The sequence below is a fragment of the Macaca fascicularis genome, chromosome 3 (assembly GCF_037993035.2).
Source record: "Macaca fascicularis isolate 582-1 chromosome 3, T2T-MFA8v1.1".
Classification (NCBI taxonomy): Eukaryota; Metazoa; Chordata; class Mammalia; order Primates; family Cercopithecidae; genus Macaca; species Macaca fascicularis.
The window spans coordinates 51,051,434-51,064,938 of NC_088377.1; the positions used below are offsets into that span (position 1 = coordinate 51,051,434).

A 13,505-nucleotide genomic window follows, 5' to 3' on the forward strand; every position below is an offset into this window, starting at 1 on the left:
GATGGTCTCGATCTCCTGACCTCGTGATCCGCCCGTCTCGGCCTCCCAAAGTGCTGGGATTACAGGCGTGAGCCACAGCCCCGGGCCACTTTTTTTGTTTTTAATGTTTAAAAAAACATTTGAGACGATGTTACACTATATTGCCCAGGCTGGTCTTGAACTCCTGGGCTCAAGCGATCCTCCGGACTCAGCCTCCCAAAGCGCTGAGCCGCCACACCTGGCTGATCAGCACTTTTCCCCACACTCTCTTCACAGAGATCATTTCGTACATTGATAATACGTTTGGATTCATGTGTCACCTTCTACATTCCATCCTGGGACCCCGACATCCTAAATGACTTTTTAAATTAACATAATTCAGCCAGGCATGGTGGCTCACGCCTGTAATCCCAGCACTTTTGATTTGTGACAGTATCTTTTTAATTCTTGTATCACCAGCATTAAGCATAGTAACTGATGCGCAATAATCACTTGATGATTTCTTTTTTTTTTTTTTTTTTTTTGAGACGGAGTCTTGCTCTGTCGCCCAGGCTGGAGTGCAGTGGCCGGATCTCAGCTCACTGCAAGCTCTGCCTCCCGGGTTCACGCCATTCTCCTGCCTCGCCTCCCGAGTAGCTGGGACTACAGGCGCCCACCACCTCGCCCGGCTAGTTTTTTCTATTTTTTTTTTTAATAGAGATGGAGTTTCACCATGTTAGCCAGGATGGTCTCAATCTCCTGACCTCGTGATCTGCCCGTCTTGGCCTCCCAAAGTGCTGGAATTACAGGCTTGAGCCACCGCGCGCGGCCGATGATTTCTTTTTTTTTTTTTTTTTGAGACAGAGTCTCGCTCTGTCGCCCAGGCTGGAGTGCAGTGGCCGGATCTCAGCTCACTGCAAGCTCTGTCTCCCGGGTTCACGCCATTCTCCTGCCTCAGCCTCCCGAGTAGCTGGGACTACAGGCGCCCACCACCTCGCCCGGCTAGTTTTTTCTATTTTTTTTTTTAATAGAGACGGAGTTTCACCATGTTAGCCAGGATGGTCTCAATCTCCTGACCTCGTGATCTGCCCGTCTTGGCCTCCCAAAGTGCTGGGATTACAGGCTTGAGCCACCGCGCCCGGCCGATGATTTCTTACTGTTATGTATTTGTCACATTGAAGGAATGAACTGGGGTAGTTTTGTTGAATTGCCAAGTGACTTGACTATGCCCCAGGTTTCTGGGTTTCTCCTCCCTGAGAGTGATACTCTTAGACCATGACAATAGGTCTTCCACACACTCAGAATCCCTTACGTAGACTATTAGTGAGATACAGGTTGAGCATCCCAAACCCAAAAATCCAAACTCAGAAATGCTGCAAAATTCAGAGCTTTTGAGCACTGACATGACGCTCCAAGTAGGAATTACACCCCTGACCTCATGCGAGAGGTCACAGTCGAAACACAGATACACAACACAGATGATTCAGTGTCTCCCAGGGACAGAAGACCCTCCCAGCCTCCTTCAACCGCAATACAACCTGTCCACATACACCCAGATTTTCCCCCACCCAAGCACCCCCACAGAGGGTAAGAAAATGGCGCCTCTAAGACAGACCATATGCACCAGCGGCAGGTTCCCCACGATGCCCCACACAGGGCCCAGACCTCCATGCTTACTCACAGTTTTTTTGCTTGTTCTCCACTTTGTTGTGTAAAGACACTGTTGAAAACGTCAAAAAGGCCTGCAGATCCCCCTATGGGTAACAGTGATAAGAAAAAGAGGAAGCATTTATGTTTATCTATAGCCCAGAAAGCCAAGAATGACTGCCACACATGACCTGAGGAAGCAGAGGGATAAAAAGTTGAAACACCAAAAGCCATGAACAGAAGTTCATGAAAAATTGAAAAATGAGGCTGGGCACGGTGGCTCATGTCTGTAATCCCAGCACTTTGGGAGGCCAACGAGGGAGGATCACTTGAACCTCAGCCTTCAGGGCAGCTGAGATTACAGGAACCCGCCACCGCGCCTGGCTAATTTTTGTATTTTTAGTGGAGATGGGGTTTCGCCATGTTGGCCAGGCTGGTCTTGAACTCTTACTGTTCAAGGAGTTCAAGACCACCCTTGGCAACATGGTTGAGACCTCATCTCTACAACAAATACAAAACTTAGCCAGGTGTGGTGGCACACACCCATAGTCTCAGCTACTCAGGAGGCTACAGTGAGCTGTGATCACACCACTGCACTCTAGCCTGGTGACAGAGTGAGACTCCGTCTTAAAAAAAAAAAAAAAAAGTGTCCCGTAACCCTTTAATTCAAACACAGCATAGTAGGTGGTTTGTTACCATTGTTACCATTTAGCAGCCGATCCAGGTGTTCTCGTGATGCAGCTGTGCTGCTTAATTACTCTGAACATACTATTTTCTACTGTATGAATGGCCCATCACATTTATTACTGTTAAGCACTTATGTGTGAGTAAGTGTATGAAAAGGATTGCTTATCAGTCACAAATAAATTCAGAGTCAGAAATGATGGTGACACCAAGCCACAGATCAGCCACATGGGTGAGAGGTAGACGCCTTTGCTTTCTGATGGTTCATTGTACACAACTGTGTTTCATACACAAAATTATTATTAGAGATGGAGTCTTGCTCTATTGTGCAGGCTGGAGTGCAGTGGCGTGATCTTGGCTCACTGCAACCCCTGCCTCCCGGGTTCAAGCGATTTTCCTGCTTCAGCCTCCCAATTAGCTCAATGACAGGCGTGCGCCACCACGCCTGGCTAATTTTCCTTTTTTATTTCTGAGACAGAGTTTCGCTCTTGCCCAGGCTAGAGTGAAGTGGCACGATCTCAGCTTGCTGCAACCTCCACCCATCCCCCACCCCTGGTTCAAGCAATTCTTCTGCCTCAGCCTCCCAAGTAGCTGGGATTACAGGTGCACCACCACATCTGGCTAATTTTTGTATTTTTAGTAGAGATGGGGTTTCGCCGTGTTGGCCAGGCTGGTTTCGAACTCCTGACCTCAAGTGATTCACCCGCCTCAGCCTTTGAAAGTGCTAGGATTACAGGTGTGAGCCACTGTGCCTGGCCTAATTTTTGTGTTTTTATAGAGATGAGATTTCACCATGTTGGCCAGGCTGGTCTCAAACTCCTGACTTCAAGTTATCCACCTGCCTCCGGCTCCCAAAGTGTTGGGATTACAGGTGTGAGCCACCATACTCAGCCACAAAATTATTTTGAAATGTTATATTTACCTTCAGGCTATGTGTATGGGGGGTTACATGAAACATAATGAACTTCATGTTTAGACTTGGGTCCCATCCCCAAGGTATCTCATTGTGTAGATGCGGATATTCCAAAATCTGAAAACATCCGAAATCTGAAACACCTCTGGTCCCGAGCATTTTGGATAAGGGATCTTCAGCCCATACTGCATTTTCAAAGGCTTTTCAGCCACGGGAAATGCTTCCAGTCCTCCTCTGTTGCTCCTATCCACAAACATCCAGCTCAACCAGTATTCTACGATTCATCAGGAGCAGAATTAAAGATCAGACCCTATGCTTGTTTTTTTTGTTTTGAAACAGAGTCTCTCTCTGTCACCCAGGCTGGAGTGCAGTGGCATGATCTTGGCTCACTGCAACCTCTGCCTCCTGGGTTCAGGCGATTCTCCTGCCTCAGCCTCCCGAGTGGCTGGGATTACAGGTGCCCGCCACCACGCCCGACTAATTTTTGTATTTTTAGTAGAGATGGGGTTTCCCCCATGTTGGTCAGGCTGGTCTCAAACTCCTGACCTCATGATCCATCTACCTTGGTCTCCCAGGGTATTGGGATTACAGATGTGAGCCACCGTGCCCGGCCCCTTATGCAATTTCTGCAGACAACGTAGGCAGAGGCCGAGAGAGTCAGAGAGCGTGTTTAAGCCTGGGTCCCTGTCTTAGCGAATAGGAGATCTCGAGCAGCAAGTTCCTCCACCTCTCTGGGCTATCTTCTTCATCTGTAAAATGGATATATAAGAGTGATACTTCAGGCTGCAGTGCAGTGGCATGGCTCACTGCAGCCTTGAACTCCTGGGCCCAAAAGGTCCTCTTGCCTCAGCCTCATGAGTAGTGAGGACTATAGGCATGTGTCACCAGGCCATTTTTTGTAGAGATGGGACTTGCTGTGTTGCCCAGGCTTGTCTCAAACTCCTGGGCTCGAGTGATCCATCCTCAGCCTCCCAAAGTGCTGGGATTACAGGTGTGCACCATTGCACCCAGCTTCCCCATTTGAACTTTCAAAGCTAATCATGCTGTGTGGTATGAGGTTGAGGGGAAAAAGGGATGCCCCAAATTAATGAAATTAAATCTTCCAGATGCTTTCACCAGAGCCGTGTGTGTTCTTTCTGGGGTCCCATCCTGGGTATGACAGTGAACTTTAGGCAAGGCTGTGCCTTCGGCTGTGCAGGGCCTCCTGCTTAGAGGCCCTTTTCTGCCCTGTGGTGACACAGCAGTGGCAGCGCTCAGGGTGTGTAGTGGGCGTGGGGGTGGCCAGGGCAAGCCCTGCACATGTGCTGGGAGGAGCATTGGCTGGCCCGGGTGAGCCCACCCAGTTGCGAGTTGGCTGAGGCCACTGTGCCTGCGGGCAGTGTCCTGGCGTGGCTAAGCCAGGCCATCTGCTGCCTTGTGGTCTCTGCCTCCACCTTTCCAACTCTCTCTTGTCCTCCTGCTCCCACAGGAAGCCGGGGAGGGAAGGAGTTGGGAACACATTGTCCTCGTGCTCTGCTTCTGGCTGGCAGCCATGACGGGAACAGGGACCGCGCGCTGCTCACAGGTGTCAGGAGGGGCTTCCTGGGCCATACTTGGGAGGAGCTGGGAAGCTGGCGTATGTGTAGGGGCAGAGTCCTCTGCCACACAGGTTTCAGAAATCCTTTCGTGGACACCAGTGAGAACTTGAGACTTCAGCGAGAGTGTTGTCAGCCTGGCGTTAGGTGTTGAAGAGGTGGGTCAGGAATTTGCCCACCCAGGAGGTGGCCATGGCAGGGGGCAGGAGCCATGTAAAAGTAGTAGGGCCCCATCCTGGCTAACACGGTGAAACCCCGTCTCTACTAAAAAATACAAAAAAAAAACTAGCCGGGCGCGGTGGCGGGCGCCTGTAGTCCCAACTACTCGGGAGGCTGAGGCAGGAGAATGGCGTGAACCCGGGAGGCGGAGCTTGCAGTGAGCTGAGATCCGGCCACTGCACTCCAGCCTGGGTGACAGAGCGAGACTCCGTCTCAAAAAAAAAAAAAAAAAAGGCCGGGCGCGGTGGCTCAAGCCTGTAATCCCAGCAATTTGGGAGGCCGAGACGGGCAGATCACGAGGTCAGGAGATCGAGACCATCCTGGCTAACACGGTGAAACCCCGTCTCTACTAAAAAAATACAAAAAAATAGCCGGGCGAGGTGGTGGGCGCCTGTAGTCCCAGCTACTCGGGAGGCTGAGGCAGGAGAATGGCGTGAACCCGGGAGGCGGAGCTTGCAGTGAGCTGAGATCCGGCCACTGCACTCCAGCCTGGGCGACAGAGCGAGACTCCGTCTCAAAAAAAAAAAAAAAAAAAAAAAAAAGTAATAGGGCCTGGTTTATGGGGTGTCGGGTCTTGCGTGTGCTGCTGGGCCTTTAGGTAAAGATGGGGTACACCCGTGAGAGCGGTGGTAGATCAGGTCTGTGACCCACCCTTACTTCCGGGGAATGGCTCAGGGGACTGGCAGGCGTGAGGCGTGGCCCTGGTTTCTCGCTGTGCGGTCCAGGAACAGGAACTTCTGACTTCCCATCAGCTCTCCTCTTTGAAAGCACACTTGATCCTGAACCATTCTGCATGTGTGTGATTTGAATGTCGTGTGGTTACAGGACCTGGTCAGCCCCAGGAGCAGGGGTCCAGCAGCTCTGCAGAGGCGTCTGGAACGGAGGAGGAGGAGGAGGAGGTGCCCAGTTTCATCATGGGGCGATGACAGTGTTTGCCACAGCCGCTGCCTGGAACCCGGCTCGTGCTGTGACCAGAAAGGAAAGGTGGCTGTTTGGCTCTTTCTTCCCTGCAAGGACCCGCTGACCCACTGGATGGAGAGCAAAGGAGACCCCTCCCGAGCCGCTCGCAGTCCTGCTTTCGGCAGGGTTGGGAGCCTGAGGGGCCGTCTCCCTGACACTCAAAGGCACTGCCTTGCAGATGCCATCCGTGTTCCTGGTAAACGGGGACAGAGAGCCTCACCTTGTCACATATTTGAACAGTGATGAGTTTGGGGCTGGTTTCTGGGAAGGGAGCGTTTATTTAGTAAAGAGCAGAACACCCTTGCATTTTGTTGGGACGTGTGGACCGTGAGTTACAAACACTCTGGAGAAGGCTGTGAGATGCCACCATTCCCATGGGGACTGAACCCCATTATGTGGACCTGGTCCCAGGCTCAGTGAGGAGATGGCCTCGGCTGTGGGGCTAGTCCATGTTGCCCACCCACTCCAGTGGGAAGTGGGAACCACACCACAGAGGGTCTGCTCCCACTGCAGCTCCCAGTGCCCTGTGTGTTCTGGGAAGCCCTGGGTGTGCACAGGGAGGCCCGGGCCAGGGATTTCACCAGGGGCTGGATCACAAGGGCATGGGGTGTGTGGAAAGGGCTGTGGGGGAAGAGCCGTTGACCAGAGAGTGAGCAGATGGAGAATGCAAGCTGGACCGAGCCAGAGCAGAGGGCAGGGGATTCCCAGCCGGACGGGGATTCTCTCGCCGACAGCTGCATTTTCATCCCGAAGTGGAAGGGGGTCTAAACAGAACGGGCTGAGAGAGGAGGGACTCGGTCAAGTGGGTGGAGCTCCTCCTTGCATGACTGCAACCGTTAGGGCTTTCCGCCAGGTCATAGCAGTTGGGACCAGCGGGGAGAAGAGAGGCAGAACTCCTTTGTCCTCAGGTGGCACAGCCCCAGACTGGCATCCAGGAGGCACTGGGCCCGTGCAGAGAAGGCACCTGCAGAAAGCAGGGCAGCCCAGCACAGAGGCGTGTGCCTGGAATCCCAGCTACTCGGAAGGCCAAGGCAGGAGGACCGCTGGAGTCCAGGGATTCAAGGCCAACCTGGGCAATAGAGCGAGACCCTGTCTCTTAAAAAACGATGATGATGATGAACACAGAGGGCGGGGCACTGTGCTGGGAGCCAGGGTGCCTGGGAGGAGCCGAGACCAGCCTTTGACCTCAGTGTTTTGAGGCCAACAGGGACGACAGAGACGGTTGCTAGTTAGAGCCTTGGCTCCATTTTTGGATGATTTAAGCCCAAGTTCCTGAGTCTATTTTGTGCCCCTTACATACTTTGATAGAATTAAGGAAATAGTGGTTTTGAGTGAAGGGAAAGGAAACCCAGAAACATTTTCTGTTGCTTTTACTTCTGTAGTGTAGATTTCCCCGGCCCCGCTCTGAGCCCTGTAACATCTGTGATAGCTTCTGTCCCTTCATCGGTTCATGTCACAGGGATTTTCTTTCCCAGGAATCAGACACGGAGAGTCAGCCCTAAATAAATGAGCACATGCCCTGGCTGTACATTTTGAAACCTGTTTTTGTCTTTGTCTGGGACTGGCAGGTTTGCGTTTCGGTTTTAGTTCTCCTGTCTTTGGACTGTTGGTTTCCATCCCTCTCCCCGACCCCATGTGTGTCACAGCCCCTGCCCTGAATCTGCAGCCTGGAGTTTGTGGGCCTCCTTAGTGCTGCGGAGGGTGCTAGGGCTTGGAGCCTGATGACCTAGCTTTTAATCCTTTCCCTGCCTCTGGTAAGCCAGGGGACTGTGGGCAAGTCCCTTCCTGTCTCTGCCAGCTCACTGGGCCAAGAGAGACAGTCGCCACGGGCGTGTGTTGGGTGGGCGGGCACATGGCGATGCAGCAGGATGCCAGGTTGCGGTGGGCTTCACCCCCATGGGGTGCAGAGATGTTTAGGCAGGATGTGTCCTGTAGCCATTTCTGGCCATTATTATTAGGTCATTAGGACCTTAAGTTGAGAGATTTTTTCTTCAGGGCATCATTTATTTGGGAAAAGAGGAACAAACAGATGTCATCATTGAGAAAGTAGTGGGTGATACTGAGAGCCCCTGCCCACCCCCCATAAAAAAACACAAGATTAGGGGAGAATCATGAAGTAACGTCCCTCATCGCTGTTGGGTGGGAAGGAGTCTGGACTGAACACAGAGGTGTAGGTAACACAATCATCTCAGAAAACCTCACACACAAGAATTCTCATGGCCAGGCACAGTGAGTTCATGCCTGTAATCCCAGCACTTTGGAAGGCCAAGGCGGGAGGATTGCTTGGACCCAGGAGTTTGAGACTAGCCTGGGCAACAGAGTGAGACCTCATCTCTACAAAAAATTTTAAAATTAGCTGGGCATGATGGTGCGCACTTACAGTCCCAGCTACTTGGGAAGCTGAGGTAGGAGGATCCCTTGAGCCCAGGAGTTCAAGGCTGCAGTGAGCCGTGATCACTCCACTGCACTGCAGCTTGGGTAACACAGTGAGACCCTGTTTCAAAAACAAACATGTCTAGGTTCCCTGGTGATGCCCCTGTGATTCTGCATCATTAGGATTCACGCCCAAATATACATTTAAACAGGTACCTGCTCCAGGAGATTCTACTACAGAACCCGCCCCCTTAATTAGTTAACTTTGAGACAACGTCTTGCTGTGTTATCCTGGCTGGAGTGCAGTGGTGCCATCATTGCTCACTGCAGCCTGCAACTCCTGGTCTCAAGCATTCCTCCCACCTCAGCCTCCCTGCAGGACTGCAAGCATGTACCACCATGCCAGCCTAATTTTTGATTGTTTTTGAAACAAAGTCTGGCCCTTTTGCCCAGGCTGGGGTGCAGTGGCGTGATCTCGGCTCACTGCAACCTCCACCTCTCAGGCTCAAGCCATTCTCCTCCCTCATCCTCCCAAGTAGCTGGGACTACAGGTGTGCACCACCGTGCCTGGCTAATTTTTGTATTTTTTGTAGAGACGGGGTTTTGCATCTTGCTCAGGCAGGTCTCCACCTCCTGGGCTCAAACGACCCTCCCACCTCGGCCTCCCAAAGTGCTGGGATTACAGGTGTGCACCACCAAGCCCTGCCCTGTTACGATTTTAAATTTACTTCCCTATTTCCTACATTTATATTTTGGTTAAAAAAAAAAAAAAAACTAAGACATTAAAATTGAGTTAGAAGAGTGTTCTACTAACTGTTGGAAATAGAACTCAGGCCAGTTCCTTTGCATTCATCGTGGAGATGCGTGTTTTCTCCTTCTCCCTCTTGGAAGTTAATTTCTGTTTACTATTTGGCGTACTTGACTAAAGTGAGCTATGATTACCATATATTAACATATATTTCAGTAGAGAGAACATTCTTGGAAATTAACCTGGAGCAAGTTCCGGGTGGCTGTTTCCTGTTTTCTTACTCCACAGAACATGGTAAAGCCACCGGGTGCGGTGGCTCTCGCCTATAACCCCAGCACTTTGGGAGGCCTAGGCGAGAGGATCACCTAAGGCCAGGAGTTCAAGACCAGCCTGAGCAACATAGTGAGACCCCCCGTCTCTACCAAATAAAAATTGAAAAGTGCGCCTGGCCTGGTGGCACAGACCTCGCTACTTCCGAGGCTAAAGTGGGAGAATCACTTGAGCCTGGGAGATCCAGGCTGCAGTGAACCATGATTCTGCCTCTGCACTCCAGCCTGGGTAACAAAGTAAGACCTCATCTCAGAAATAAAAGGCCAGGTGCAGTGGCTCACACCTGTAATCCCAGCACTTGGAGGCCGAGGTGAGTGGATCACCTGAGATCAGGAGTTCGAGACCAGCCTGGCCAACACGGTGAAACCCTGTCTCTACTAAAAATACAAAAATTAGCCAGGCGTGGTGATGACAGCCTGTAAATCCCAGCTACTTGGGAGGCTAAGGCAGGAGAATTGCTTGAACCCAGGAGTCAGAGGTTGCAGTCAGCCGAAATGGCACCACTGCACTCTACCCTGGGCAACAAGAGTGAAACTTCGTCTCAAAAAATAATAATAAAACAGCAAATGTTTATTGAGCATCCACTAAGTGCAAAATCCAAAGGATTCCAAGGCCCATTGCTAGGCACTGGGGATGGTGGTGGACAAAACACAGTCCTTGCCTTCAGGGGGCTCCAGGTCTCAGCAGAACAGGATCCGGGAGAGCAGCACAGCATGCTGTGTGGGCACTTGACCCAGGCCTCTGCAAGGGCGAGCACCAAGGTGAACTCTTAGGCGGCTCAGGAGAACAAGAGTGCCCAGAAAGCGAGCTGGGGAGGGACGAGGCACCCTGCCATGGCCTCAGACCCTGTTAATAAGGGGACTGGAGTCTCAAAGGTCACAGGGTAGGGGCTGGAATGGAGAGACATGGGGGACCTTTGAGTTTGTGGAAAGGGACAAGGCTCCTGCCTTGCCATGCAGACCAGAGGTGATGGTGGCCTGAGTTAGTGCAGAAGCAAGTGAGGACAGGGAGAAGTAGGGGAGAGTCCAGCGACATGGATGTGGGAGAATTCACACGACCCGATGGGGAGGGGACTCATGGTTGCCAGCAGCTGAGTGGTTGAGGGAACCCTTCTGAGACAGCTGACCTAGGGCTGACGGCTGAAACATCGTCTGGGTTTAGGAGCTGGGTTTATGCGGGCAGATCACCTGAGGTCAGGAGTTGGAGACCAGCCTGGCCAACACGGTGAAACCCCGTCTCCTAAAAAATATATACAAAAATTAGCTGGGCATAGTGGTGGGCACCTGTAATCCCAGCTACTTGGGAGGCTGAGGCAGGAGAATTGCTTGAACTCGGGAGGTGGAGGTTGCAGTGAGCCGAGATCACGCCATTGCAATCCAGCCTGGATGACGAGCGAAACTCCATCTCAAAAAGAAAAAGCTATTATAGGCCAGGCGTGGTAACTCAACCCAGTAATCTCAACATTTTGGGAGGCTGAGGCCGGCAGATCATGTGAGGCTAGGAGTTCTGAGACCGGTCTGACCAACATGGTGAAACCCTGTCTCTACTAAAAATACAAAAATTAGCCAGGCTTACTGGCCTGTGCCTGTAATCCCAGTTACTTGGGAGGCTGAGGCATGAGAATTGCTTGAACTCTGGAGGTGGAGGTTACAGTGAGCCGAGATGGCACCATTGCACTCCAGCCTGGGCAACAGAGCGAGACTGTCTCATAAAATGAGAGAGAGAGAGAGAGAAAAAAAAAGAAAGGAATAAAAAGGAAGGAAGGGAGGGAGGGGGGAGGAAGAGAGGGAGGGGGGAAGGAGGGAGGAAGGAAGGAAGGGGAAAGAAAGGAGGAAGTGAGGGACGGAGGGACGGAGGAGGAAGGGAGAGAAGGAAGGAAAGGAATGAAGGGAGGGAGGGAGAAAGGGAGAAAGAGAAAAGAGAAAAAGAGGAAGGGAGGAAGGGAGAGAAAAGCAAGCAAGCTATTCTGTTTGGTTAGTAAACCAGCTCTGAAAAGCACTGGCAATTATGACTTGCATTTTGCTTCTGTCTGGGCATGCTGGATAAATGTGCCCGGGGGGGGTGGCGGCATCAGTAACAGGCACAGGAAGCTTTCTCAGGGATGAGTGAAGTTGCTGCAAGAGTGAGAATTCAACAAAGGACTCCTTTGCTGAAAGCACTTTCATCTGTGATGCAAACTACTGCCGTTTACAAAGTGTTTTCTTCCTGGGTTTTTTTTTTTTTTTTTTTTGAGACAGAGTCTTGCTCTCTGACCCAGACTGGAGTACAATGGCATGATCTTGGCTCACTGCAACCTCCGCCTCCCAAGTTCAATCGATTCTTCTGCCTCAGCCTCCCCAGTAGCTGGGACTACAGGCGTGCACTACCACACCTGGCTAATTTTTGTATTTTTAGTAGAGACGGAGTTTCACCAGTTGACGTGGCTGGTCTTGAACTCCTGGCCTCAGGTGATCAGCCTTCCAAAGTGCTGGGATTACAGGCGTGAGCCATCGAGATACATTTTACCAAGAACTCCACGTTGGAAAGCCATAGCATGATTGCTTTTTGAGGACTTTGCCCCCTGAAATTCAAATGATCCCTTACCCATAGCCATTGATGGGGGTGGCAGGAGGAGGGCCAGTAAGGAACCCTGGGCTTTTCTTATGCCCATGTTAGGGCCTAACCTGCCTTTTAGGTCAGTAACCTGGAGGGGGAAACCTGGTTTATTAGACTAAGTGTCCTCGTGGTTTCATTCTGGCTCTCAGCAGTAGTCTGTAAAATACAACTCGAAGTGTAGATGGATTTAACCTGGCGTCCGTAACATCTACTCTTCCAATTGTCATAAAATGTGGGCTGGCTGACATGAGTGGAATTTTTCCTTCGTTTGGATAAATGTGTCACGGTCCAATGCTGTTGTGACAGATGGAAAAATCCTATGTAGGGCACGCAGCAGCCTACCCGGCACGGAGGAAGGACTCCAAGGGACCGTCTGGCACCGCCGGGCTGATAGGAACCCATCTTGTCTGTCTGTGAATTATTCATGTGCTGCACTTCCTGAAAAGAACGCTCCTGTTTGACTACCTCACTCGTAAAACCACAGAGTTCACCATTAAGGGTGAGAGGCTCCCTGCAGTAGAGAGTGGAAGAAGAAGAAACGCTTTGCTGCTGTGTGCGAACAGCCTGAGAAGGACAGCCTGCTGCACTGGGGTTGGGACCCCAGGGGTCTTGCTGGGCCTGTGAGTGGCAGTGCGCTCTGGGTGGCAACCCCCAATTAGCTCAGTGCAAGCTCTTCGTGGTGCCATCCAACACCCTGGGCAGGGGCCAGGCAAGGTGGCTTATGCCTCTATGCCCAGCACTTTGGGAGGCCGAGGTGGGAGGATCACTTGAGCCCAGGAGTTCGAGACCAGCAGAGGCAACAGAGTGAGATCCCGTCTCTATTTTTCAAAAAAATTTTAAAATCAGCTGGACGTTGTGGCACATACCTGTAATCCCAGTGCTTTGAGAGGCTGAGAGAATCACTTGAGGCCAGTTTAAGACCAGTCTGGCCAACACAGGGAGACCTATCTCTAAAAAAAAATTTTTTTTTTTTTTTTTTGACCGGGCACGGTGACTCACACCTGTCATCCCAGCACTTTGGGAGGCCGAGGCCAGCAGATCTACTGAGGTCAGGAGTTCAAGACCAGCCCAGCCACCATGGTGAAACCCCGTCTCTACTGAACATACAAAAAAGTAGCCAGGCTAGTGGCCCGCACCTGTAGCTCAGGAAGCTGAGAGAGGAGAATCGTTTCAACCCCGGGGGCGGATGTTGCAGTGAGCGGAGATGGCACTACTGCACTCCAGCCTGGGCGACATGGCAAAACTCCCTCTCAAAAAACAAACAAAAATTTTTTAATTACCACGGTGTGGTGGCTCCTGCCTGTAGCCTCAGCACTTTGGGTGACTGAGGCGGGAGGATCACTTGAGCCCAGGAATTCGAGGCTGCAATGAACCATGATCGCACCACTGCAGTCCAGCCTGGGTGACAGAGCCAGACCCTGTCTCAGAAAAAAAAAAAAAAGAAAAAGAAAAAATCCTGTGAAAACTCAGGCGTGGCCAGACAGATTCTCCCCTCCCCACCTTC

General features: G+C 51.5%; 1 protein-coding gene and 1 pseudogene across 7 annotated transcripts in view; both read left to right on the forward strand.

The window, feature by feature from the left end:
• The window catches only part of PRKRIP1 (PRKR interacting protein 1), a 31,825-nt gene extending 24,332 nt beyond the window's left edge, over positions 1-7,493 (forward strand). For 3 of the 7 annotated variants that reach the window (XM_045389621.3, XM_074034626.1, XM_045389624.3), the window contains 2 exons: positions 4,671-4,766; positions 5,821-7,493. In XM_045389621.3, the coding sequence (XP_045245556.2) occupies positions 4,671-4,766; positions 5,821-5,921 (197 nt within the window). In that variant the 3' untranslated portion in view covers positions 5,922-7,493. The remainder of the gene's footprint in view (positions 1-4,670; positions 4,767-5,820) is intronic. The other 4 variants (XR_012432297.1, XM_045389623.3, XM_074034625.1 and 1 more) reach the window with 2 other exon arrangements.
• On the forward strand, positions 6,316-7,493 carry LOC141409833 (uncharacterized; annotated as a pseudogene).
• Positions 7,494-13,505: the final 6,012 nt, after the last annotated feature.